This window comes from Choloepus didactylus, chromosome 6 (genome assembly GCF_015220235.1).
Source record: "Choloepus didactylus isolate mChoDid1 chromosome 6, mChoDid1.pri, whole genome shotgun sequence".
Lineage (NCBI taxonomy): Eukaryota > Metazoa > Chordata > Mammalia > Pilosa > Megalonychidae > Choloepus > Choloepus didactylus.
The window spans coordinates 6,734,182-6,761,598 of NC_051312.1; the positions used below are offsets into that span (position 1 = coordinate 6,734,182).

Here is a 27,417-nt window from a genome sequence, read left to right on the forward strand (position 1 = left end):
TCTGTTAGTTTTTCATCTCTGTGATCACATTTTTATTTTCCAGAATATCTTTTTTATACTCTAAGTGTTTTTTTTTTGTTGTTGTTTTTTTTAAGCATCATCCTCTTGCTTCATGGATGCAATAGCTTTTCTCTCTAAGGATATTGATGCTTTTTCCTCCCTATTTTCTTTGCCCTGCATAGTCTTTCTTCCAAGCTGCTTTTATGTTTGTTTGTTTTGGGGGCCTCTGTTTTTCATAGTAGAAGATTTCCTGAACCATCTGCTGATCTTTGGCTGTCTTTCTGCTCATAATTAAGAATGAGCCATAAACTTCACTCTTGGTTCATGGGTGGGGCTTTCTCACTGTGGCTTCATTGTAGGGTGATACGACTAGGACCGTTTTACTGAGAAACCTCAGTGTCAGACTCTGCTTTCTCTTGGACTGCTTAGAGTCCTCCAAGAAGGTTTTTCCAAGTCTCCTGCCCCCAAACTTCAGTTATTTTACCCCAGAAAGTAATTTACAATCTTTTGCCCCAGTGGTAAAGGGGCAGTAATCAGCTGCTTAGAACGGGGAAATATGTCCATGTATTTCTTTCACCATTCACATGCCTCGCCTCCAAGCATGACGTGGAATGCAAGTTAATCAGGTGAAGCCTGGGCTCCACCTGACCTCCAGGTTCCATGCGGTTTTCACTCAGAGCCAAGGTACAGCCAAGGAGTGCACTCACCTTCAGTCGGGTGGGTCGGTGGGGAAATGGCTGTCTGTTACTGATGTCCCTGCCCACCAAACTGGAGTGCTCCTGGGAAAGCTCCAGTGGGCACCTCGGGACAGGAGACGGTGGGCGCCAACGGGCATTTTCCAGGAAGTTGTTTTACTTTGCAAACTCCTACATTACAAAAGCAATGGTTTGGACTAATTTCTTTTCTTCTGTCTTACTGGACAACACCCCGTCAATCTCATTTTCATATAAAAAGGAGTCGGAATCTCCTAAACAAAAGTTCTGTTGACTACAGCATGTGGGGCGGCTCTTGCCCTGTATCTCTTTGCTGTTTTCACTTGGTTTACCACCTGTGCCTTTGACAGGCTGTGTTTTTGTCTTCACAGGTACTGTGATTGCTTTGCCAATGGTGACTTTTGCAACAACTGCAATTGTAACAATTGTTGCAACAATTTACGGCATGAAATTCAGCGGTTTAAGGCCATTAAGGTAATAAAATCCCATTAAACACATGGTTTGAAAAAGCACTTAAAAGTGCTTGAGCTGATCATAATATTGTGTCTAGAGATTAGAGATTCCTAAATTCAATATTGGAAAAATTCTAAGTTCTGAAGAACATACATTGACTACATCTCTATTCCTGAATGTGGGGGTTTGGCCTATGATGAGAGCAGAGGCCCAAAAAAGATCTTTATTCTACATTGTGTGTATGTGTGTATGGGGGGGGTGTTCAGAGGTGGGGCAGTCAGGGAAGTTCTGATTTAAGGACATGCAAATGAACAATTTGTCTTGATTTGGGGTTTAGAAATTTGGGGTATGTGGCAGATAAGGTTGAGTTCAAACCATGAAGTCTTAAAAGGTGCAGATAATCCACCGTAAGACGCTGAGCGAAAGGCTCTGCTGTTGCCTCTTTCCTGTTTTCATAGCCCCTGGCTTCCAAGTGAAGGGGAAGGTCTAATCCAGGCTCTCCTAAAGGGGCAAAACATCACCTCGGATTGTCCTGGAGGTCACTTGATGAGGGCTAAATTGCAGGAGGCAGCAGTTTTTATATCTTTCTGTAGGCACAAAAGATAATCAGGGAGAAGTGTGGGGCATTAGGCTCGGGGACACCCACCTTCCCCAGGGAGGCACCCTAATGCCCTCTAGGATATACTGGGAGCATCAAGGGCCATTGATTATGCAAATAGAACAAAATGATCATACTGTGCCTGTTTTTCATAAAATCTTTTGATTCCTCTCTTGAATTATAGATAAATCAGTAAATCACTTGAAAATATCTGATACAGCAGATATATAGGGCAGAAGAAAATTATGATGATCTGAACTTCAGTATAGTAGCATTTTCTTTAGGGATTAAAAGTACTATAAGCAAAATGTAAAAAATATTTATTTAAAAGATATTGGAATTCTCACACATTGCTAGTGGGAATGTGAATTGGTACAACCCCTTTGGAAACCTTTGTACTTGTCCTGACCAGACAATTCCGGTCCTTAAACATACAACCAACAGAAATGAGTATAAATCTACCCAAAGAGGTGTACAAGAATATTTACAGCAACTTTATTCATAATAGCTCCAAACTGGAAAGAGCTCGGATGTCCATCGGCGGTGAAAGGATAAACCCATCATGGCATATCACGTACTGGAACCTCGGTGAGCAAGAAGGACCTCAGCCGCGGCCGGCGCAGCGGAGCAATCTCCAGGCATTCTGCTGGAGGCAGAAGCAAGACGCTGAGTGGTTCCCCTACCTGAAGTTCCAAACCTGGCAACATGAAAAAATAGAAGTCAGAGCAGTGGTGCCCACGGGCCTGTACTGACGGGGAGCCATGGGGGGCTCCTGGGCGGCCGGAAGCTCCTCCGCCTGGCCTGGGGGCAGCTGCTGGGGTGCTCGGGCACCGTGTGTCCTTCCCGCTCCATAAAAGGAGAAACGCGCCCGCAGAAGCAGCCGCTTGTGACCAGCGCTGTCTGCAGGATGTTCTGCACAGCCCCAAGTGACGCTGGCCAGGGGCGCAGGGCAGGGACCTCCAAGCGTCCAGAGAGCGCAGGGTCGCTGTGCCAGTTTGGGTGTATTATGTCCCCCAAAACGCCATTATCTTTGATGCCGTCTTGTGTGGGCAGGAAACGCATTGGTGTTGATTGGGTTGGAGGCTTTTAATTGGACATTTCCATGGAGATGTGACCACTCAACTGTGGGTGAGATCTTTCATTGGATAATTTCCATGGAGGTGTGGCCCTGCCCATTCAGCGTGGGCCTTGATTAGTTCACTGGAGCACTATATAAGCTCAGACAGAAGGAGCGAGCTTGCTACAGCCAAGAGGGACACTTTGAAGAACCCATAGGAGCTGAGAGAGAAACTGTAGTTTACAGAGACATTTTGGAGACGGCTTTTGAAAGCAGACTTTTGCTCTGGAGAAGCTAAGAGAGGACAAATGCCCCAACAGCAACTGGGAGTGACATTTTTTAGGAGCTGAAGCCTAGAGAGGAACATCCTAGGAGAAAGCCATTTTGAAACCAGAACTCCAGAGCAGACACCAGCCAAGTGCCTGCCCAGCTAACAGAGGTTTTCCGGACACCATTGGCCATCCTCCAGTGAAGGTACCCGATTGCTGATGCCTTACCTTGGACACTTTATGGCCTTAAGACTGTAACTGTGTAACCAAATAAACCCCCTTTATAAAAGCCAATCCATCTCTGATGTTTTGCATTCTGGCAGCATTAGCAAACCAGAACAGATTTTGGTACCAGAGAAGTGGGGTGCTGTTGCTGCTGCATTTGCAAATACTAAACATGTTAGAACAGCTTTTTAAATTGATAAGGGGAAGATTCTGGAAGAATTGTGAGGAGCTTGATAGAAAAGGCCTAAACTGCTTTGAAGAGACTTCTGATGAGGCCTTGAGCAGAAATGATGAATGTGTCACTGCCAACTGGAAGGAAGGTGATCCTTGTTTTAAAGTGGCAGAAAATTTGGCAAAATTGTATCCTGGTGTCAGATGAAAGAATTTGAAAATGACTAGCTGGGATACTTGGCTGATGAGATTTTGAAACTAGAAGTTGTAGATATAGCCTGGCTTCTCCTTGCAGCTTATAGTAAAATGCAAGTGGAGAGAGAGAAACTTAGAACTGAACTCTTGGTTTCAAAGATACCAGAAACTGATGGTTTGGAAAATTCCGGGCTTCCAGGGGGTGGAACACCAGAAGCTACAGCCCAACATGAGGATTTAGCCAAACATGGAACCCAGACGCCATTTCAGTACAAGCCAAAATTGGAGATGGAGTTATCCAGAAAGGATTTGTGGAAAGTCCTGTTGTCTGATGGCTTTGACCCCTGTGTGCTTCATGCGAAGCCAACAGAATTTTTGTGAGATCTTTATAGACAGAGCCGCTGATGGTCTGGACTGGAGGAGACAGACAAGGAACATATTGAAGGAAAAACTTCTTTAAAGACAGAGCCATGGAGGTTGAGGTCTGGAGTCAAGAGGCCTTGGGCTGGGAGAACAGAGTGGCCCACACACGTGGAAAGGGTGAGTTTGCCTCAGAGGTCAAGGGTGGGCCTTCCGCCTCGATGCTCAGGAAGAGTTCTACCACCCCAGGCCCCAAAGAGGGTGGAGCACAGTCCCAGGAGACTGGGGAGAGCCTGGCTGCCACCCCACTGTTCTGAAGGAGTTGAGCGTATGCCCTGGAAATGGAAGAGAATCTGGGTGCTGCCCCAACGTTTGAGGAGGGTGGGGCCGAGAAGGTGGTCTCCCCAATGTGTGGCTATGTTGGAGCACTCACCCCAGCATTTGGAGGGGAAAGGGCTGCTGCCAAGTCTCTTAGGAAGGGTTAGACTCCTGCTCTCTCAAGCCCCAAGGATGCAATGTCATTCTGTAAACGACTCTCAGACTTTGAAATCTAATGGAGTTTGCCCTGTGGGTTTTAGGAACTGTTTTGGTCCTGTGAACCCTGTTTTCCTTTCAGTTTCTCCTTATGGCAATGGGAATGTTTACCCTATGATTGTCCCTCCTTTGTATATTGGCAGTACATAACTTGTTCTAAGTTTCACGGGTCCACAAACAGAGGGGAATTATGCCTTAGGATAAACCATGCCTGTAACTGATTTTGATGGAATCTTTTACTTACCTGTTGTTACTGAAATGGCTTAACTTTTTGTGATATTGTGATGGATGAATGTATTTGTATATGGAAATATCATGTCATTTTGGGGTCCAGGGGGTGGAATGTGCCAGTTTGGATGTATTATATCCCCAAAATGCCATTATCTTTGATGCAGTCTTGTGTGGGCAGGAAATGCATTGGTGTTGATTGGGTTGGAGACTTTTGATTGGACATTTCCATGGAGATGTGATCACTCAACTGTGGGTGAGATCTTCTATTGGATAATTTCCATGGAGGCGTGGCCCCACCCATTCAGTGTGGGCCTTGATTAGTTTACTGGAGCACTGTATAAGCTCAGACAGAAGGAGCGAGCTTGTTACATCAAGAGGGACACTTGGAAGAATGCACAGAAGATGAGAGAGTAGCTGCAGATGAGTGACAGTTTGAAGACAGCTGTTGAAAGCAGACTCTTGCCCCAAGAGCAACTAAGAGTGACATTTTTGAGGAGCTGAAGCCTAGAGAGGAACATCCTGGGAGAAAGCCATTTTGAAACCAGAACTTTGGAGCAGACACCAGCCACGTGACTTCCCAGCTAACAGAGGTTTTCCAGACACCATTGGCCATCCTCCGGTGAAGGTACCCGATTGCTGATGGACACTTTATGGCCTTAAGACTGTAACTGTGTAACCAAATAAACGTCCTTTTATAAAAGCCAATCCATCTCTGGTGTTTTGCATTCCGGCAGCCTTAGCAAACTGGAACAGTCACCTTGGAATTAAAAATGGGTCTGTATATGTGTGTGCACATGGGTCAAAACACAGAAAGAAACAAACCAGGCAGGGATCAGAGCCATGTGTGCGGGCCGAGGCGGTGCGGCCAGGCAGGGTCTGGGCCCCAGAGCGGCCTCTGGACAGAGCCAGGTCTGCCTTTGCGTCCGTGGGTCTTGGCCGATCACCTCTCCTGGGCTCGGTCTCTGCATCTGTGCAGCGGGGACAGACTGACTTCACCAGGTGGCTGCGAGGATTAAGGGAGAACACTCTTGAATCATGTGACAAATGCCTGGTGCTTGGTGAACATTCCATGAAGGTGAGCTCTTAAGAGTTCTTACAGCACTGCCACTTCAAGTGTCGTACAAAAAACTGCAAGAGGTACCAGAAAGAAATATGCCCACACGGAAACAGTGATTTTCTTTGCATCTTTACCTTCTATTAATTTTCTACAATCAATACACAGGACTTTGAAACTCTGGAAAAAGCAAAGCCTGAAGAAACTATGGCTACAGAATACCTTTATTTATGGAAATGAATTAAAATAAAACAAGAAGGGGGACTGCATCTTCTTCTTTTTTTTTTTTTTTGTCAGTTGATTTTTTTTTATTAAATTCAGTTTTATTGAAATACATTCACACACCATACAATCATCCATGATATACAATCCACTGTCCACAGTATGATAACATAGTTATGCGTTCATCACCACAATCTATCTCTGAACATTTTCCTTACATCAGAAAGAACCAGAACAAGAATAAAAAATAAAAGTGAAAAAAGAACACCCAAATCATCCCCCCATCCCGCCCCATTTGTCCTTTAGTTTTTATCCCCATTCCTCCACTCATCCATACACTAGATAAAGGGGGTGTGATCCACAAGGTCTTCACAATCACACTGTCACCTCTTGTAATCTACATTATTATACAATTGTCTTCAGGAGTCCAGACTGCTGGGTTGGAGTTCGGTAGTTTTGGGTATTTACTTCTAGCTATTCCAATACATTAAAGCCTAAGAGGTGTTATCTATATAGTGCATAAGAATGTCCACCAGAGTGACCTCTCGACTCCATTTGGAATCTCTCAGCCACTGAAACTATTTTGTCTCATTTTGCATCCCCCTCTTGGTCAAGAAGATACTCTCAGTCCCACGATGCCGGGTCCACATTCATCCCCGGGAGTCATACTCTGCGTTGCCAGGGAGATTTACACCTCTGGGAGTCGGGTCCCACGTAGAGGGGAGGGCAGCGAGTTCACCTGTCGAGATGGCTCAGTTAGAGAGAGAGAGGAGACTGCATCTTCTTAATTGTGTCAGGAGATTCGCTGCTTACTGTAGCTTTTTAAACGTAATCATGTCGAGGTGGCAGGTAAATGAGACACCTTTCAGTCCACACCACTTCTGAATAATAGAATACGTGTTGATAGAGTTTTGCATTTTCTATCCTAGGCATGTCTTGATAGGAATCCAGAAGCTTTCCAACCAAAAATTGGGAAAGGAAAATTGGGAGACATTAAGCCTCGACATACCAAAGGATGCAACTGTAAGAGGTCGGGCTGCCTTAAGAACTACTGCGAGTGCTATGAGGTGGGTCACCAATTTCCTAGCATTTGTAACAAAAAAATAAATTAAAAAAAAGGGGGGGGATACTAAGTAACTTTTGGGGTTAAAACCTTAAAAACACACACACACAATTTTACTGTAATTTAAAAAGAGAAATATAATTATAATTTTATTCCTTCCAGAGCTTCTAAAAGAACACCCAAATTAACCTGTAGTAATGCCTCACATACAAACGGCCTTCAGTTCACAAGCGACCTCACCGCGGGTGTCCTTTGGGAGCCTGGGGTGTAGCTGGAGCTCCCGCTGTGTGTCCCGTGGCTGCTGATCTCGTGGGGGTCCCGCACCCAGGGGTCAGCAGTTTGGAGGCTCCTGGGGGTGGGCCGGGCCCCTCCCTCCCCAGGCGGGTGCAGAGGCCCGGGGTGGGGCGGGGGGTGCGGCGGGCGCCCCTCCACCGTGGGGCTTTGACCCGGGCCGGCTCCTCCCCGGCCAGAAGCCCTGTCGCGACCAGACTGGACGGCAGCCGGGAAGCCGGGTGGTCTGAGCTTTTTCTTCTTCTCAGAGACTCAGTGGCAGTAGATGCGCCTTTAATCTCTTCCCTCGTCCTCCTCCCTTTCTGATCTCTGTTTTCTCTGCATAGAAGGCAAGGAGGGAAGGCAGAGAAAGGGAGGGATTTCAGCCGCTCGATGAAGCAGCTGAGAAACCCTTCCTTACGAGGCTCTCCTTTTCCTCACTTGAGGTCTTTGGGACACCTGTGAATTCAATTTTAAAAGACTGTAATAGAAAGTCAGGCATAAGGAGAAGCCTCCGATTCTTGAGACACGTTGGAAGGTCTAAGTGCAGACTGGCACTCCCCTGCCTGGCATCCTGAGAGTAGAGGGGTGCCGCGGAGACAGGGGAGTCCGGGGAGTCGCCCCAGCCTCCTCTGCTCCACACGGTGCCCTCCCTGGCCCCGTTCCCAACAGCCGAGCTTGTGCCAGGCCCCAGCCCAGGAGCGGGCAGAGAGAAAGAGACATGACTGTCCTTCAGTTTCTGGCAATAGAGCAGACTAGAAATCCAGGAAAGCCTCCTGCTTCAAAACACCCGGAGGCTCGGGATAAAAATCAACAGGTGCCCCCTTTCGATGCACCTCTGAGCTGGAAGGAAAGTGAGGGATGCCCCCAGGGGCTGAGACAAAGAGGGGCCGAAAGCAGGGTGGTCGGCAGTGCCGGCTTTCAGACTGCCCCGGGGGGCTTTTGTAAACCCGATAGCAAGGCTTTGATTACCCTCAGGGACTAGGGACAGGCCTCGAGCCTGCATCTAAGGAGCTGGACAGGGCAAGACAAGGAAGCAGGAGCCTCCCCTGAGCGGGCGGGTTTCAGATTCCACCCTCCTGCAAATCCCCTGCACCCAGAGAAGATGGCATCAAGCACCCTTAATGTGCCAGAAAAGGAGAACTGTCAAGCTAAAGCAGTTGTAATTCAAAACAAGGGTCAAACAAAGCTGTCCACTGGTATTCCCAGTGGAGAACAGGGAACAGCCCCCTTCCTGCCCCTGCTCAGGGCCCACACCCACAGAAGCCCCCCAAGGCCCCCGCCCCCCGCAAGGACGATGGCCAAGGATACACCCCGACAGTGCACATCACAGGCCTCTGTGGCTCTGGCCTTTTTTTTTTTTTTTTAAACACAAAAATAGGCAGAACACACACACACACACACACACACACACACACACACACAGAATTATTTAAGGTCCAAAATGGAATTTGTTGGTTTCTGATGGTCTGTAGGGCAACCTAATTTTATTGAAGCATTTTATATTACCAGGCCAAAATTATGTGCTCTTCTATTTGCAAATGCATCGGTTGCAAAAATTATGAAGAAAGCCCAGAAAGAAAAACACTAATGAACCTGCCAAACTATGTGGAAACTGGAGGTTTCGAAGGTAGTCATCATGTGTCACCAACAAGATTCTCAGGACCACCCAAATTCAGGACGGACAGGTGGGTCTCTGAGTAATCCCTCCTGATAAGGGAAATAGAGGCCAGTTTGAGAGGAGAGTTAAAACAACTCGTCAGCTGGGAAGAATGGGCATGTGCCCACGGGGCGAGAGCAAGGGGTGGGGGAGGAAGGGGGAGCCACTCAGCCCCCGACTTGGATGAACCCCAGGCTGCCTGAGACCCCAGCCCCACCTCCCCACCTCCCTGCAGAAACCGCGCCATCCCCTCTCTCTTCTGCGCCTGCATCCCGACCTCACTCGGAGTTACCCGGGCTTTGTATGGGGGCAGAGGGGCCCCTCGGGTCGCCCCAAGGGGCAGCAGTGTTCTGACCCTGCCTCGGAATTAATCAGGAGTAGCACTGCCCTTCCACCGTGGGGAGAGGTCCGCAGACAGCAGATGCTCAAGGCCGTTCTCATCATAGGAGGCAACAGCCAAGAGATGTTCTCCACGCACTCTGTACTCCTTACCGACGTGCTGATGGATTCCAGATCGATTGGATATCTTCCCAGGAATTATTTTGAGGCCATATTATAATTCCTTGGGGTCTCAAATGTTTAGTAGTAATTTTACCATAGATCAGATCTATTTATTCAAACAAAATTTCTTTGAGTTCAGTGTTGAGTCAAATCATCATAATTAACACACATCATTGTGCAAAGCCAAAGTTATTTCGTTAGAGAGACATCTGAAATTTTTGTCATTGTGGCCTGCATTGGTCCTGATCAGTAAAACTTACCCAAACGTGGCTACACGGTCTAGATTATGTGTGAAGAAGTTACCCCCTTAAACTTGGAATGTCACTCATTCCCTGGAGAGGTGTCCTCTGGTCTAGCTGTGTCAGAACTCTGCCCTTCCATATTCACCAAAATTGGTTTCACCATCCATGGCCTGTCCCCAGAAGGGGACCTTAACCCATCCCAACCTTCATCTCTGTTTTCACAATCCTGTATTTTGAATATTTTATAACCTTTTCCTGAAATATTCCTGTTTAAGCCCTATTTGGATAGCCATATGGCTAATCCATAGTTTTCCCTGGAGCTCACGGGGGGGAAATAGCTGGTCCTGCGTGACCGTGTGTCATCTGTCTTCCGGAACCTCGGGCGGTTGAGGCTCCTGGGGGAGTTTGGGGGAGACCGTCCTGACGGTGCCCACAGGAGCCTTGGCGAGTCCCCAGGGCACCCATTGCCCAGGCAGCCCCCACATTTTGTAGCCCTAAATGCCCCTGGAGGGGGGCTTGCCAAGCATGGCCGTGGGTACAGACATCCCTTAGCGCGGCCCCCGCCCGGGACTTGGATGACAGCAGGACGTGGGTTTGCTGCTGCAAGAGGCCCCAGGAGCAACCCTCCGGGCTTGTCAGCGGATTTTGTACCTTCTTGCGCAGGAGGTCAAGGAGCTGGCAGAGTCACCTGTCCTCTGCATTACTCTTCTAAAAGTTGTTCTCCATCGTGTTGCAGCGGTAGTGTCCTGTATTAGGGAGACAGTGTCAGGTTTTACCTGATGGCACTTGCCAGTGTCATGACAAGCGTTCCCCGGCCCGTGTCTCCGACAGGCCGGCCCCCTCGTGCATCTCCTGGGAGGTGGTGGAAGCCACGTGCGCCTGCCTGCTGGCCCAGGGCGAGGAGGCCGAGAAGGAGAGCTGCTCGCAGTGCCTGGCCGAGCAGAGGGTCCTCGAGGAATTCGGAAGGTGCTTATCGCAAATCCTGCACATCGAGTTTAAATCCAAAGGGTTGGGAGTCGAGTAGTGCATGAAGTGAACCAGGGACGTGTGTAAGTTTGGTCCCAACACTCGGAGTAAAACCTACAGTTTAAAAGGTGCAGCCAGGCCCTGGGGGCTCTGCCTCAGCCCCCCGGGTGCACAGGAGGAGCTTCCCCTCTGCCCTGGGGCCCAGAGAATCCACGCAGAGCCCAGTGCAGGGTCTGGGGGTGGCGGTTCTTGTGTCCCAGTTGTCTGTCTGGGGCTCCTGTAACACAGCTACTCCTGGGAGAGTTGCCTGCAGCGATGCTGAGGGAGGGAAGGGAAAGTCAGGCCATGGGCAGAAAACAAGCTCATTCCTGCTGCTGTCAGGCTCCCCAGGGAATTTTCCTCCGCAGGCTGCTCTGCATTAAAATCCTAATGGTTTTTTGTTGTTGTTGATGTTTTCCCAAATTATTTAGAAATAAATTCTCCAGATGGGCCATTATGATACAATTTAAAATTTCTAAAGAATTGCTAAATACCCCAAAGAATTTCTGTAGTGTAGACATTTCCGCAGAGACACGTAAATTACCAGTCTCTACCCCCAGCCTCCTGGAGACGAGAACAGCCAGACTTGCATCAGTAGCATCTCGGGTTGTGGGACATAAAACTCTAGTTTCTTAGGTGTTTCTATTTGAATTGTGGAAAAGCTCTATTATCCAATTAACTTCTCTATAGTTACTGTTATATGTCATTATTGTTTGTAAAATATGTTTAAAATAATAAGCTTGCCGCAACTGTGAGGCAAGATTCATTATGAAGTTGACTCTCTTTTGGTTCTATTGCAAAAGCAAAGATGAATAAAAATTTCAAATGTCTTCATTTGTTGTAATTAACTTAGTAACTGAAAATGTATTCATCGAACAAATACCCGTACAGAAATATGTTGAAATCGTGTGCTTTCATGTTCCTGTGGTCACTAAAGGTCTTGGCCACTGAGAGAATGTTTATAAAACTCACAGGGGCCCGGTGAGAAGCCTGGCTGTCAGCCTGCCACTGGGCACATCGGGCTGGAGGAGCCGGGGGGCAGCCGGGGGGCAGCCAGCACTTCACACAGCTGCCTTTGGAAGGGCTTAGTTCCGACAGGGAACCAAAGGGGGAGCCGTGCTTAATTCTTCTCTGTTTCGGTCCCCACTGGACACACCTGGGATAGATCCCGGAGGTCTCGCGAGCTGCATGCACCTCCCCTTTGTAGTAGTGACTGTTTTTATTGCATTGGGTGTTTTCAATCCTTCACTCACCCCCCATCCACTGCCCCTCACCCCCATCCATCCATCCATCCATTCATTTCTCTCTCTGTCTCTTTTTGCTAAGTCCTCAGTTTGCAATGTGGAATGCCCTTTACTCTAAACCACAATGATAAATGATAAATGATGAAATTCTTCACTCTGCCCAGAAGATCACTTCGGCTTATCCAGTGTATAATCTACTTGAAAGGGTGATCACAATCAATTACTTGGCCATTCTAAATAAAAATTGGAATTCTGAGAACAGCTGGAAGATCTCTACATATCAAATAAAAAAGGGTTTGTCACCTACGGCAGGCATTAGCCGTCCATGGGGAAAGATCTCTGTCCCAATTGTAATGTGCTCGGGTACAGGGAGAATGGCCGAGGGGCAACAACTCCCAGCTCAACCCCGCACAGTTCTAGGGCAGCTCGACTCGCCTGCGGGGAACACTTGTCCTCAGGCCTTCTCTGCGCCCCGCAGACAGAGCAGCGCTCACACCGCCTGCCGCCCCTGCTGCCGCCCCTGCCGCCGCCACTTCAGTTCCAGCCGCCAGCACTTCTCACGGGAGTTGCTACAGATGCCTCCTTTCTAGGCTTTTCTGCCTCTGGTCTCACTTTACTTCATTGCATTACTCAACTCATCATTGTTCTGCTTTAAACTCCCTATTAGCTTCCCGTGACCTTCAGATTTTTTTTCTTTCGCTTTTTAAAAAATTTTAACAATACCCCCCTTTCCCCTCTCACCACCCTCCCCCACCTTCCCCCACCCCAGTAGCCGCTAATCTTCGTATCTCAGTGAATTTGCTATTTCCAATCATCTCTTGTAAGTAATAGCATAGAATTTTTTTCCTTACGTGTTTTGCCTATCTCACTGGGCATGTTTTCCAGGTTCTTCCGTGTTGCAGCAGAGCTCACATTTCATTCCTTCTTAGGGCCGAGTGCTCTTCCATTGCGTGTATGGACCACGTTTTGTTTATCCATTTTTGGTTGATGGACATGTGGGTTCTTGCCACCTTTCGGCTATTGTGAATATTGCTGCGATGAAAGCTGGTGTACAAGTGTCTATCTGGGACCCTGTTTTCACTCTTTTTGGGTGTATATCCAGAAGTGAAATTTAACTTTTTCAGGAACTGCCCTATTGCTTTCCACAATGGCTGCACCATTCTACATTCCCACCAACAATGAGTGAGTGTTCCAATCTTTCCACATCCTTTTTTTCTGGTGTTTTGTTTTGTTTTGTTTTGTTAGGTAATAGCTATCCTAGTGGGGGTAAAGTGAGTATCTCATTGTGTTTTGATTTTTATTTTCCTAATGGCTAATTATGTTGAGCATCTTTTCATGTGTTTATTGGCTGTTTGTGTATCTTCTTTGGCAAAATGTCTAAGTCCTTGGCCCATTTTAAGTAGGGTTGTCTTTTTGTTGTTGAGTTGTAGGAGTTCTTTATTAATCTGGATATGGTTTGAAACTATTTTCTCCCAATCTGTAGGCTGTATTTTCATTTTCTCGATAATCTCCTTCAACACACACAAGTTTTTAATTTTGATGAAGTCAAATTTAGCTATTGTTTCTTTTGTCACTCATGCTTTTGGCATCATGTCTTCTAAGACTCCATTGCCAAACCCCAGGTTGTGGAGATTTGCTTCTATGCTATCTTTTAAGTTTTATAGTTTTAGCTCAATATTCAGGTCCTTGATCAATTTTGAGTTGATTTTTATATATGGTATGAGGTAGGGGTCTAACTTCTTTCTTCTACACATAGTCAGTTTTCCCATCATCATTTGTTGAAGAGACCATTCTTTCCCCACTGCATGTACTTAGCCCCTGTCAAAATGAATTGTCCATAGATGTGTGGGTCTATTTCTGAACTTCGAATTCTGTTTCATTGATCTACTTGTCTGTCTTTATGCCAGTATTACACCATTTTGATTATGGTCACTTCATAGTACAAAAATTTGAAATTGGGAAGGGTGAGTCCTCCCATCCTGTCCTTATTTTCCAAGATTATTTTGTGTATTTGGGGACCCTTGCAGTTCCATATGAATTTGAGGATCTGTTTTTCGATTTCTACAAAAAGGCCACTGGAATTTTGATAGGGACTGCATTGAATTTGTATACTGCTTTGGGTAAAATGACATGAACCAAGTTAGCTCTTCCAATCCCTGGAACACCAGGCAGCCTTTGTTGCTCTATGTATGCTCTGTCCCATCGATGTCCAGGACAAGGTAGGGAGGGGACCTGCTGGAGGGGCCTACCCTGCTCCCCTCACCCTAGAGAGAGGGGACTTCTCAACTCCCCACTACAGAGCTGCCTTCCCATTCAGCCCGCCCCTCACAGCACTGGTCAGCAGTGATATCTACCAGCCACATGGTGATTTTAAGTTTTTAAGTAGCCACATTAACAAAAATTAAAAAGAAACATGAAATTAATTTTGCTAATCTTTTATTTTACTCAATATATCCAAAATATTATTGTTTTAACACATCATCAAAATAAAAATTACTAAGAAAATTTCCGTTCTTTCGTACTTAATTAAATCTTTGAAATCCTTGGTGTATGTTACCCTCACAGCCCATCTCAGTTTGCATCAGCCACATCTCAAGTGCTCAGGAGCCACCCAGATAGCACAGCCCTGGGCCTGGTGTGGGGGTGGAAAGGACCCTGAGTGGAGGTACAGACCTGTCAGCAAGGCCCTGAATCCAGGTGTAGCCCACCTGTGGAGCCTGGTGGAAGCCCCGCAGCAAGCAGGAAGCATGTGTAAGCGCTGGGGTCAGCAGGGGCTCCTCGGGATGTGGGTCCCTGACACACTGGCCTGAAAGATGGGAAAGGGCATGACCCCTTCCAGGTTTCGCAACACGGAAGAATCTGGCATTAAGAATAATAGAACTTACTAAGTCAGTACAGCTTCTAGAAAATTCAGTGTACATGTGTGAATCCATAATTACATGGGATGAGTAAAGACATATAAAATCACATTTTTTTTCCAGTAGAGAGCCAATGCTATTTTAAAACTATAAAGAAATTGAAATGCCATGTCGTTATTTCAGGGTGTAGCTGTGTAAAATTTAACCAACTCACATCTTCTTACCGTCTCTCCTAAATAAATTGGACCATCTTTGTGATGAAGGTTAGGTTATGTGGAGGTTTTTTCTTCCCAGAAATGCAGATTAGCCTAAACCTTGTCCTTCTCAAGCATCAGAGAAGAAATCGTTCTAAAAAAATGACACATGCTGAATATTTCTTTCCTATCAGCTAAACACAAGGTTGTACAGAGTGCAGAAAACATGGAAGCAAACCATCCCTCAAGGAGAAACTTTCAAAGACTGTGAAATGTCAGCTCCAGCCCGCTGGCAGCCCCGCCTGCCCTGTGCTCTCTCTCCCTGTACAAAACCCTGCACCGCTACCTGCGACTCTGCCGGTGCGGGTCTGATTTCAGGGGAGTGCCCTTTAAAACCAGAGTGAGCAAGTTACTGTGTAAAGTACGTTAAAATACTGATTCAGGGAATTGAAAGGTGGAATTTGCAGGAGAGGTTGCAGAACATGGGGACGGCGGGGTGCAGGGCGCAGGCTGGCCTGCAGGCGGCGCTCGCCGCGGCGCGCGGGTCTGATCACGTGGGCACGCGGAGGGCGGGGCTCGGCGCGCCGAGGACGAGCCGGGGGGAGTCCCAGCAGCGGTGCCCCCCCAGCCCCGCCACGCCCGGGCTCGTTTGGGGTGGGAAAAACAGTCGTTCCTTTTCGGGAGACCTGAGGTTTTCTTTTGCTACAGAAAAAAATAGTCGAAGCTGGTCCCTTATCCGACTGTCCCGTCACGCGTGCGCCCCGTCAGTGCAGGCTGTCCAGCTGCGGAGGGTTGAACCCCAGGTCGTCTCCCTTATCCCACATTTGGAAGGCGTTGGGTCCCTGGTCTCCAACTGGACTTTCATCTTCATTTCTTTGATGGGCTCATTGCTTTCATTAGATGTGAGTGTAAAAGGGGCCACGTATGCTCACACCCTTATCTTTCAGATCATGTGACTCCTGCCTAGGGGGAAGCCCCGGAACTTTCCATTTGAGTGGGAGGAGCTTTCACACCCAGAAGGAAGGTGTACTTTGAGCCACATAGTTTTATTGTTTTATTTATTATGAGAGAAAATTAGGGCTGCCAGTATTTAATTTTTTGTGTGCAGATGTATATATATATATATCCATATCCATAAAATTAGCCATTTTAACTATCCATATCCATAAAATTAGCCATTTTAACTATTTGTAAAGTGTACAATTCAGTGGCATTAATTACATTTACAATATTGTGCTACCATCACCACCATCCATTACCAAAACTTTTTCGTCATCCAAAATGAAAACTCTGTCCCCATTAAGCAGTAACTCCCATTACCACCCACCCCTCCCAGCCCCGGGTAATCTCTAATTTACTTCCTGTTTCTATGAACTTTCCTTTTCTAGGTATTTCATATAAGTGGTATCATACAATACTTGTCCTTTGTGTCTGGCTGATTTCACTTTGCATAATGTTTTTAATGTTCAACCATGTTGTAACACGTTTCAGAACTTCCTTCTTTTCATGGCTGAATAGTATTCTACTGTATGCTGTACCACATTTTATTTATCCATTTATTTGTCTACAGATGGACATTTGGGTTGTTTCCGTCTCTTGGCTATTGTAAATAATGCTCTTATGAACATTATACAAGTATCTGAGAACCTCCTTTCAATTCTTTTGGGTATATACCTAGGAGTGGAATTAATAAATCATATGATAACACTTTTTGAGGAACTGCCCAACTGTTTTCCACAGCATCTGCACCATTTTACATTCCCAGTAATGATGCGTGAGGTTTCCAATTTCTCCACATCCTTGACGACACTGGTTCTTTTCCATTTTTAAAATAAAAGCCATCCTAGTGGGGCTGAAGTGATATCTCATTGTGGTTTTGATTTGCATTTCCCTAATTGCTGGTGATGTTTAGGCATCTTTTCATGTGCTTCTCTGGAAAAATGTCTATTCACAAGCCCTTTGCCAATTTTTAAATTGGGTTTTCTTTCTGTTGCAGAGTTGTAGGAGTTCTTTATACATTCTGGATAGTAAACCCTTACAACACATATGATTTGCAACTATTTACTCCCATTTTGTGAGCTGTCATTTTACTCTCTTGATAATGTTCTTTGCATAAAAGTTTTTCATTATGATGAAATCCATTTTATCTATATTTTTTCTTTTATTGCTTGTGCTTTGGGTGACATATCCAAGAATCCATTGCCAAATACAAGGTCATGAAGATTTTCTACTATGATTTCTTACAGGAGTATTTCTTCTTATTGTTTTAGCTCTTATATTTAGGTCTTTGATCTATTTTGAGTTAACTTTTGTATATAGTGTGAAGTAGGAGTCCAATTTCATTCCTCTGCACATTGGTATCCAGTTTTCCAGCACTGTTTGTTGAAGAAACTATTCTTTCCCATTGAATATTCTGGGCACCCTTGTCAAAAATCAGTTGGTCATGGATGTGTGGTTTATTTTGGACTCTCAATTCTTTTTCATTGGTCTCTTTGTCTGTCCTTGTGTAAGTATCACACTGTTTTGACTACTATACTTTTGTAGTAAATTTTAATATTGGGAAGTGTGAGAGCTCCAACTTTGTTCTTTCTCAAAATTATTTTGCCTATTTGGGTGCCCTTGCAATTCCAGATGGCTTTAAGGATAGGTTTCTATATTGGTGGAAATAGCCACTGGAATTTTGATAGACGTTGAGTTGACTCCGTAGGCTGCTTTGGGTATTGACTTCTTAACAACATTAAGTCTTCCAGTCCATGACTATGGGGTGTCTTTCCATTTCTTTAGGCCTTCTTGAATTTCCTTCAGTAATGTTTTGTAGTTTTCAGCATAAAAGTGAATTTATTTCCTACATATTTTATTCTTTTAGATGCTGTTGTAAATGGAATTGTTTTCTTGATTTTCTCTTTGGATCATTCATTGCTGGTGTTTAGAAAAACAACTGATTTTCATGTGTTGATTTTGTACCCAGAAATGTTGCTGAATTCATTTAGTAGTTTTAGTAGCTTTCTTTTGGATTCTTTGAGAGTTCCTATATAAGGGATTGTGTCATCTGCAAATAGAGATAGTTTTACTTCTTCCTTTCCAATCTGGGTGCCTTTTATTTCTTTCTCTTACCTAATTCACTTTAATATTTATTATTTCCTTTCTTCTGCTAACTTGGGGGATGGTTGCTCTTCTTTTTATAGGACCTCAAGGTATGAAGTTAGATTATTGATTTGAGGTCTTTCTTCTTCTTAAATATAGTCATTTATAGCTATAAACTTCCCTCTGATTGCTGCCTGTGCTGCATCCCGTAAGTGTTGGTATGTTGTGTTATCATTTTCATCCATCTGTATGTATTTTCTAATTTTCCTTGTGATTTCTTCTTTGACCCACTGGTTTTTTAAGTGTGTGTTTAATTTCTACATTTTCTTCTGTTATTGATTGCTAGCTTCCTCCCACTGTGGTCAGAGAAGATACTTTGTATGATTTCAGTCTTTAAAATTTATTGAGACTTGTTTTGTGACCAGACTTACAGTCTATCCTGGAATATTATCTAGGTGCACTTGAGAAGAATGTGTATTCTGCTGTTGTTAGGTGGCGTGTTCATATATGCCTGTCGGGTCTAGTTGGTTTACGGTATTCTTCTATTTCCTTATTGATCTTCTATCTTGATGTTCTGTCCATTACTGAAAGTGTTGTGCTGAGTTCTCCTGCTATTACTGTAGAACTGTCTATTTTCCTTTCAATTTTGTAAATGTTTGCTTCATATATATTTTTTAATTCAGTTTTATTGAGATATATTCACATACCATACAGTCATCCATGGTGTACAATCAACTGTTCATAGTACCATCATATAGTTGTGCATTCATCACCCAAATCTATTTTTGAACATTTTCCTTATACCAGAAAGAATCAGAATAAGAATAAAAAATGAAAGTAAAAAAGAACACCCAAACCATCCCCCCCGTCCCACCCTATTTTTCATTTAGTTTTTGTCCCCATTTTTCTACTCATCCATCCACACTGGATAAAGGGAGTGTGATCCACAAGGTTTTCACAATCACACTGTCACCCCTTGTAAGCTACATTGTTATACAATCGTCTTCAAGAGTCAAGGCTTCTGGGTCAGAGTTCAGTAGTTTCAGATATTTACTTCTAGCTATTCCAATACATTAAAACCTAAAAAGTGTTATCTATATATAAAAGTGTTATCTATATAGTGCGTAAGAATGTCCACCAGAGTGACCTCTCAACTCCATTTGAAATCTCTCAGCGACTGATTGCTTCGTATAATTTTGATGCTCTGTTGTTAGGTGTACATATCGTTGCAATTGTTAAATATTCCTGATGAATTGACCCTTTTATCAATATGTAATGTCCTGCTTTGTCTCTAGTAACAGCTTTTAACTTTAAAGTGTATTTTGTCTGATATTAGGATAGCCACCTCAGCTCTTTTTTGGTTACTGTCTGCATGGAATTTTTATCCTTTCACTTTCACCTGTTAGTGTCTTTGAAGTTCAGGGGAGTCTCTTGTAAATATGTATATTTGGATCATGATTTTTAATCCATTCTGTGAGTCTCTGATTTGTGATTGGAGAGTTTAACCCATCTACATTTAAAGTAATTGCTAACAAGACAGGACTGGCTTCTGTCATTTTGCTATTTGTTTTTGAATGTATTATACCATTTTTGTTTCTCATTTTTTCACTTACTGCATACTTTTGCATTTAGTTGATCTTTTGTAGTAAACCATTTTGAATCCCTTCTCATTTCCTTTTGTGTATATTTTTAAGATATTTTCTTTGTGGTTACCTTGGAGCTTATCTTTAACACCCTAAATCTATAACAATCTCTATTGACTTGATACCAACTTAATTTCAATAGCACACACAAACTATGTCCTATATGTCTTTGTACCATGCCACTTCCACTTTATGTTGTTCTTGTCACAAATTACATCTTTATACCGTGTGTGCCCCCAAACATAGATTTATTATTTTTTATGCATTTATATTGGAAATCATGTAGGAAATAAAAAGTGGAATTAAAAACCCAAAATACTATAATGCTGGCATTTATATTAACCCTTGTAGTTTCCTTTACCAAAGATCTTTACTTCTTCATACAGCTTGAGTTATTGTCTAGGGTCCCTTCCTTCCAACATGAAGAGCTCCCGTTAACATTTCTTGCCGGGCAGGTCTAGTGATAATGAACTCCCATGGTTTTTGTTTTTCTGGTGTTCCAGTTTGCTAGAGCTGCTGTTAGGCAAAATACCAGAAATGGATTGGCTTTTATAAAGGAGATTTATTAGGTTAAAAATTTATAGTTCTAAGGCCATAAAAGTGTCCAAGCGAAGGCATCAAAACTAGAATACCTTCACTGAAGAAAGGCTAATAGCATCTAGAACACCTCTGTCAGCTGGGAGGGCATGTGGCTAGTGTCTGCTGGTCTTTGGCTCCAGGGTTCTGGTTTCAAAATGGCATTCTCCAAAATGTCTCTGGGAGATTTATACCCCTGGGTGTCATGTCCCATGTAGGGGGGAAGGCGGTGAGTTTACCTGCCTGGTTGGCTTAGAGAGGCCACATATTAGCAACAAAAGAGGCTGTCTGGGGGTGACTCTTAGGCACAATTATGATACTCCTTTGCAGTATCAAGCTTTGTAAGGGTAAGCCCCAAGATAGAGATCTCAGCCTACTAAGCTGGTGGTCCCCAATGCTTGTGAGAGTATCAGGAATTCCCCAGCTAGGGAAGTTTAATATTTCCACATTTTTCCCCATTCCCTCAAGGGGCTTTGCAAGTACTTTTTATTCTCTGCCCAGTTACTCTGGGTTGTATTATGGCTTCATGCTAACCTGTACAAACAACAAGCTCTCACTCCCTAGTCAAGATTCCATGTAACTATGGCATTTGAGTAAACTGACCATACAAGTTAAATTATATAGTGCGCTACAGAAAATGTAGATTTGCACCATATAGCCATCTCTTCCTTTGGTCCCACACAGAAGTCAAAGTTTTAAAACACGGTTAGTGGAGAGAACCTAAGATGGTGGCTAGATGAGAGGGCAAAAAAACACCTCTGTGAAAAATACTAGATAAAAGCCAGAAAGTGACCCAGAACACCAGTTCCAGCGATGCACCAGCTGGACAAGGTCTGCTAAATCCACGGGGACTGTGAACTTGGTGAAACCGGGAGTCTGGGTTCTGCAATGAGTGAGTAAGCCGCTGAATATACAGCAGCCACGCGGCGCTGTGGGGAAACCAAGGGTTGGAGTTTGGTGGAGGACTAGTTCTTTAAAAAAAAAACCCAAAAGTGGCTGCAGATACAGCAGCCAGAACCACACAGTGAAGCATGGCAGGAATGTGCTGTGTGAACACCTCAATATCTGGCATGGAAAATAGCCTTTTGCACACCTGCTGCTAATTGTCTTGGAGCAAGGAAGGCAGAGGTTAGCCAAAAGGGGAAAAAAACCATGCCCCTTGCAGCCATCTTCCCGGTGGGCTGGGAACACTCCTGCCCGGCACCAGGGCCTCAGACCAGAGCCACACCAAGAAACCCAGTGTGACGGGGGGGGGGGGGGGTGTTTCCAGCGGCACATGCACATGCCACAGTGTCGGGTGTGGACAATAGCCTTTCACGCACCCACAGCTAATTGTCCCGGATCTGGGAAGGTGGAGCTGTGTGAAAAGGGGGAAATTGGCATGCCCCATACAGCCATCCTTACAGCAGGCTGGGAATGCACCTACATGGCCCGGCGGCCCAGAACTTCCCTTGAGGGACGGCGGCACTTGTGATGTAGCACAACCTTCCCTCAGCAGAGGTCCTAGAAGGCACGGCCTGGAAGAGGGACCCACTCAGAAATCCCAGGGACCCTACACCAATACCAAGGACTTGTGGGTCAGCAGCAGAGACAATCTGTGGTGAGACTGAAATGAAGGTTTAGACTCCTGCAACAGCCTTATATCTCCAGGAATGCCCAGGAGGTTTGATTATTAAAGCTGCCCTCCCTCCCTAACTGCTCAGACACACACCTCACATTCAGGGCAGACAGCCAACACCACCCCAAACTTGGTGCACCAATTAGACCCCACAAGAATCAGACCCCTACACACCACAAAGACAAAGTTGGGGAGAACTGACTTGAGGGGAATAGGTAACTCATGGACACCATCTGCTGGTTAGTTAGAGAAAGTGTATGCCACCAAGCTGTAGATCTGACGAATTAGAGATTCATCTTTGAATAATCCTGCAAATCCTAAAAGACCCCTATCAAGTAAAGCAAATGCCAAGAGGCCAAAAACAACAGAAAATTTTAAAGCATATGATAAAACCAGATGATATGGAGAACCCAAACCCAAACACCCAAATCAAAAGATCAGAGGAGACATAGTACTTAGAGCAATTAATCAAAGAACTAAAGATAAACAATGAGAGCATGGCACAGGATATAAAGGACATGAAGAAGACCCTAGAAGAGCATAAAGAAGAAATTGCAAGATTAAATAAAAAATAGACGATCTTATGGAAATAAAAGAAACTGTTGACCAAATTAAAAAGATTCTGGATACTCATAGTACAAGACTAGTGGAAGATGAACAATGAATCAGTGACCTCGAGGACCACAGAATGGAAAATGAAAGAACAAAAAAAAAGAATGGGGAAAAAATCAAAAAACTTGAAATGGACCTCAGGAATATGATAGATAAAATAAAATGTCCAAATATAAGACTCATTGGTGCCCCTGAAGGGGAAGAGAAGGGTAAAGATCTAGAAAGTATATTCAAAGAAATTGTTGGGGAAAATTTCCCAAACCTTCTACACAATATAAATACACAAAGCATAAATGCCCAGTGAACTCCAAATAGGATAAATCCAAATAAACCCACTCCAAGACATATTCTGATCAGACTGTCAAATACTGAAGAGAAGGAGCAAGTTCTGAAAGCAGCAAGAGATAAGCAATTCACCACATACAAAGGAAACAACATAAGACTAAGTAGTGACCACTCAGTGGCTACCATGGAGGTGAGAAGGCAGTGGCATGACATATTTAAAATTATGAGAGAGAAAAATTTCCAAGCAAGAATACTTTATCCAGCAAAACTCTCCTTCATATTTGAGGGAGAGCTTAAATTTTTCACAGACAAACAAATGCTGAGAGAGTTTGCTAATAAAAGTCCTGCCCTACTTGAGATACTAAAGGGAGCCCTACAGACAGAGAAACAAAGAAAGGAGAGAGAGGGATGGAGAGAGGTTCAGTACTAAAGAGATTCAGTATTGGTTCATTAAAGGACATTAAGAGAGAGGGAAAAAATATATCTGACAAACATAAACCAAAGGATAGGATGGCTGATTCAAGAAATGCCTTCACAGTGATGACATTGAATGTAAATGGATTAAACTCCCCAATTAGAGGATATAGATTGGAAGAATGGATCAAAAAATATGAACCATCAATATGTTGCATACAAGAGACTCATCTTAGACACAGGGACACAAAGATATTGAAAGTGAAAGGATGGAAAAAATATTTCATGCAAGCTACCAGCCAAAAGAAAGCAGGAGTAGCAATATTAATCTCAGATAAAATAGACTTTAAATGCAAGGATGTTAGGAGAGACAAAGAAGGCCACTACATACCAATAAAAGGGGCAATTCAACAAGAAGAGATAACAACCATAGATGTTTATGCACCTAATCATGGTGCCACAAAATGCATGAGACAAACACTGGCAAAACTAAAGGATGCAATGGATGTTTCCACAATCATTGTGGGAGACTTCAACACATCACTCTCTCCTATAGATAGATCAACCAGACAGAAGACCAGTAAGGAAATAGAAAACCTAAACAATCTGATAAATGAATTTGATTTAACAGACATATATAGAACATCACATCCTGGATCACCAGGATACACATTCTTCTCTAGTGATCAAGGAACTTTCTCCAGAGTAGACCATATGCTGGGACATAAAACAGTCCTCAATAAATTTAAAAAATTGAAATTGTTCAGGGCACGTTCTCTGACCACAATGGAATACATTTAGAAGTCAATAACCATCAGAGACTTAGCAAATTCACAAACACCTGGAAGTTAAACAACATACTCCTAAAATAAAAGGTTTATAATGTAGAATGTAGGGGAACTAGTGATAGAGGGCAATTAATGAAGGGGGGATGATAACAGAATAAGAACAGATAAGCTATTGTGGGTAATTTTAATATTCTGGGAATGCCCAGGAATGACTATGGTTTGTTAATTTCTGATGGGTATGGTACAAACAAGTTCACAGAAATGTTGCTATATTAGGTTATTTTCTTGGGGTAGAGTAGGAACATGTTGAAAGTAAAGTAGTTATTTTAGATTGGTTGTCTTTTTCTTAATCCCTTGTTACGGTTTGTTTGAAATTTTTTTTATTGTATATCTTTTTAAAAAAAATTTTGATATAGTTAATTTTAAAAAAAAGTTAAGAGTTAATGACAATCAATGCAATATAGGATACTGGAGTGGATCTAAGAATGAAGGAAAAAAGCTCAAAGGGGCATAAGAAAAATTGGAATATAGAATTTAAGCTTTATATCCATATTAATTTTCTTGAATTAACTGCAGTTAAGTTAATGACATAAGTGAATATCCTTGTTTGTAGGAAATGTACATGGAAGTGTTACAAGTTCAAGGAGTATGATATATGCAACCTGCTCGCAAATGTTCAGAAGATGATAAATGGGTAGGTAGATAATTGATAGAAAGATAATAGATACAGTTGAAAGAAGGAGGAGGGAGGGAGGGAGAGAGGAAGGAAGGAAGGAAGGAAGGAAGGAAGGAAGGAAGGAAGGAAGGAAAGGAGGAAGGAAGGAAAGGAGGAAGGAAGGAAGGAAGGAAAAGAGAAAGGTACTGCAAAGGTAACAAAATGTAAAATTGGTAGATATGGATATCTGGGGGTGGGGGGTGTTGGAGTTCTCTGTATGGTGTTTGTATTGTTTTTGCAACTGTCCTATACATTTGAAATTATTTCAAAATAAAAATTAAAAAAACAAGCTAAAGCCTCACAGAAGGTGGAAAACAAACAAACAAACAAAAAAAAAACACAGTATCATCCTGTACCCTTTAGTTGGATCTACCCCAATCTCAACCAAGTCCATTTTATTTATATCTCCAATCAAAGTCTGATCTCCTTTTCAGCCCCTTAAGCAGTTGATTCATGGGGCAATACTGACACTCACAATTGCCAAACTCTGGCTCTGAGTTCCAGGTGCCACACAGACACCCAAAACTCCAGGGACTGACCACATTACACACAAACAGCTCAGAATCTCAAAATTTAGAAGTAACTGTTACAACTCATGAATAAATGTGACTGCTCTAAGAGTTTACAATCTAGGAACCTTTGTATAAGTCTTCCCCTCATAGCCCATGTTCCTAGATTCAATTCTCAGAGTTTACACATTATTAATAGTCTATATTAGTGAGGCATTATAATGTTTGCCTTTTCATTTCTGGTTTATTTCACTCAACCTACTGTTCTCACAGTCCATTCACTTCATTGCATACCTCATAACTTCATTCTTTCATGTAAAAACATTCTTATATTTGTACATTTCATCACACACATTGACAACTCAAAGTTTCACTAAGTTATACAGTCCCAATCTTTATCTTCCATCTTTCCTTCCAGTGTCATACAGACCCCTAACCTTCCTCTTTCAACTATATTCACAGTCAACTTTTTTCAGTGTACTTATAATATTGTGCTACCATCACAAAGTATTGTGCTATTCATTTCTAGATCTACACAATCAATCCTCTAGAACATTCTATACTCCTTCAACATCAAATGTCCAATCTCTACCCTCTATCTCCTGATATCTTCTTTTCTACACTCTTCTCCAAACTTCTCTCTCCTGTTTTTTCCTGTCTGTCTGTAGCACTCCCTTTAGTATTTCCTGTAGAAGAGGTCTGTTCACGAACTCTCTCAGTGTCTGTTTATCTGTAAATATCTTAAACTCTCCCTCATTTTTGAAGGACAGTTTTGCTGGATATAGGATTCTTAGTTGGCAGTTTTTCTCTTTCAGTATCTTGAATATTTCATACCACTGCCTTCTCACCTCCATGGTTTCTGCTGAGAGATCCACATTTAGTCTTACTGAGCTTCACTTGTACATGATGGATTGCTTTTATCTTGCTGCTTTCAGAATTCTCTGTCTTTGACATTTGAAAATCTGATTAGTAAGAGTCTTGGAGTAGGTCTATTTGGATCAATTCTGTTTGGAGTACACTGTTCCTCTTGGACCTGTAATTTTATGTCTTTCATAAGAGTTGGGAAATTTTCATTGATTATTTCCTCTATTATCCCTTCTGCACTTTCCCCTTCTCTTCTCCTTCTGTGACACCTATAACACTTGTATTAGTGTGCTTCATGTTGTCCTTCAGTTCCCTGAGACCCTGCTCATATTTTTCCGCTCTTTTCCCTATCTGTTCCTTTGTGTGCAGGATTTTAGATGTCTTGTCCTCCATCTTACTGATCATTTCTTCTGCCCTGCCAAGTCTGCTGTTGTATGTCACCATTGTGTTTATCTCTTCTTTTGTGCCTTTCGTTCCCATAAGTTCCGCCATTTGTTTTTTCAAACTTACGAATTTTTCCTTACAATCACCTAGTGTCTTCTTTATATCCTTTGTCCCTTTTGTCACATTCTCTCTCACATAGTTGATTTGATTTAAAAGATTTGTTTGAACATCTATAATTAGTTGTTTCAACTCCTGAATCTCAGTTGAAATGTTAATTTCCTCCTTTGACTGTGTCATATCTTCCCATTTCCTGATGTGGTTCATGATTTTCCATTGTCTTGGCATGTGGTTTCATGATTGGTTTATTCTGGAGGTTGTTTTCTCTCTCTTGCATAAGGTTTTCTTGTTGGTTGACTTTGATCTCTATCTTCTCTTTGTTTCTGTCACTGGCCAGTTGTCAGATTGGCTCTGCCCCTGAAAATCAGGCACCCACCGTGGCCTGCCACAGGGATGGGAGGTAGGCACTGGGCACCCCAGCAACTTCACTGTGTGTGGTAATACAAATCTGCTGGCTTCCAGTGGTGATCTGTTTTCCACCAGCTAGCAAGACCTGGGTTTGTTTTGGGTCCCTGCTTTAACAGTTGGGTCTTCCCTATTTCTAGCCAAAACAGGGCTGGGTCCCCATACAGGGCATATAGACCAGCTCCTGTGTTCCTAAGAAAGGGTCCTTGCACTTTCCAAACTGTCCAGGAGATGATGTTCTTTGGTAACTTAATCATCCTGAGAGGCTGCTCTGCCTCAGAGCT

General features: G+C 43.5%; 1 protein-coding gene across 2 annotated transcripts in view; it reads left to right on the forward strand.

Moving 5' to 3' along the window:
• The window catches only part of TESMIN (testis expressed metallothionein like protein), a 51,465-nt gene extending 39,812 nt beyond the window's left edge, over nucleotides 1–11,653 (forward strand). For both annotated transcript variants that reach the window (XM_037841362.1, XM_037841361.1), the window contains exons 5-8: nucleotides 1,085–1,187; nucleotides 7,012–7,149; nucleotides 8,928–9,103; nucleotides 10,650–11,653. In XM_037841362.1, the coding sequence (XP_037697290.1) occupies nucleotides 1,085–1,187; nucleotides 7,012–7,149; nucleotides 8,928–9,103; nucleotides 10,650–10,842 (610 nt within the window). In that variant the 3' untranslated portion in view covers nucleotides 10,843–11,653. The remainder of the gene's footprint in view (nucleotides 1–1,084; nucleotides 1,188–7,011; nucleotides 7,150–8,927; nucleotides 9,104–10,649) is intronic.
• The last annotated feature ends 15,764 nt before the right edge of the window (nucleotides 11,654–27,417 follow it).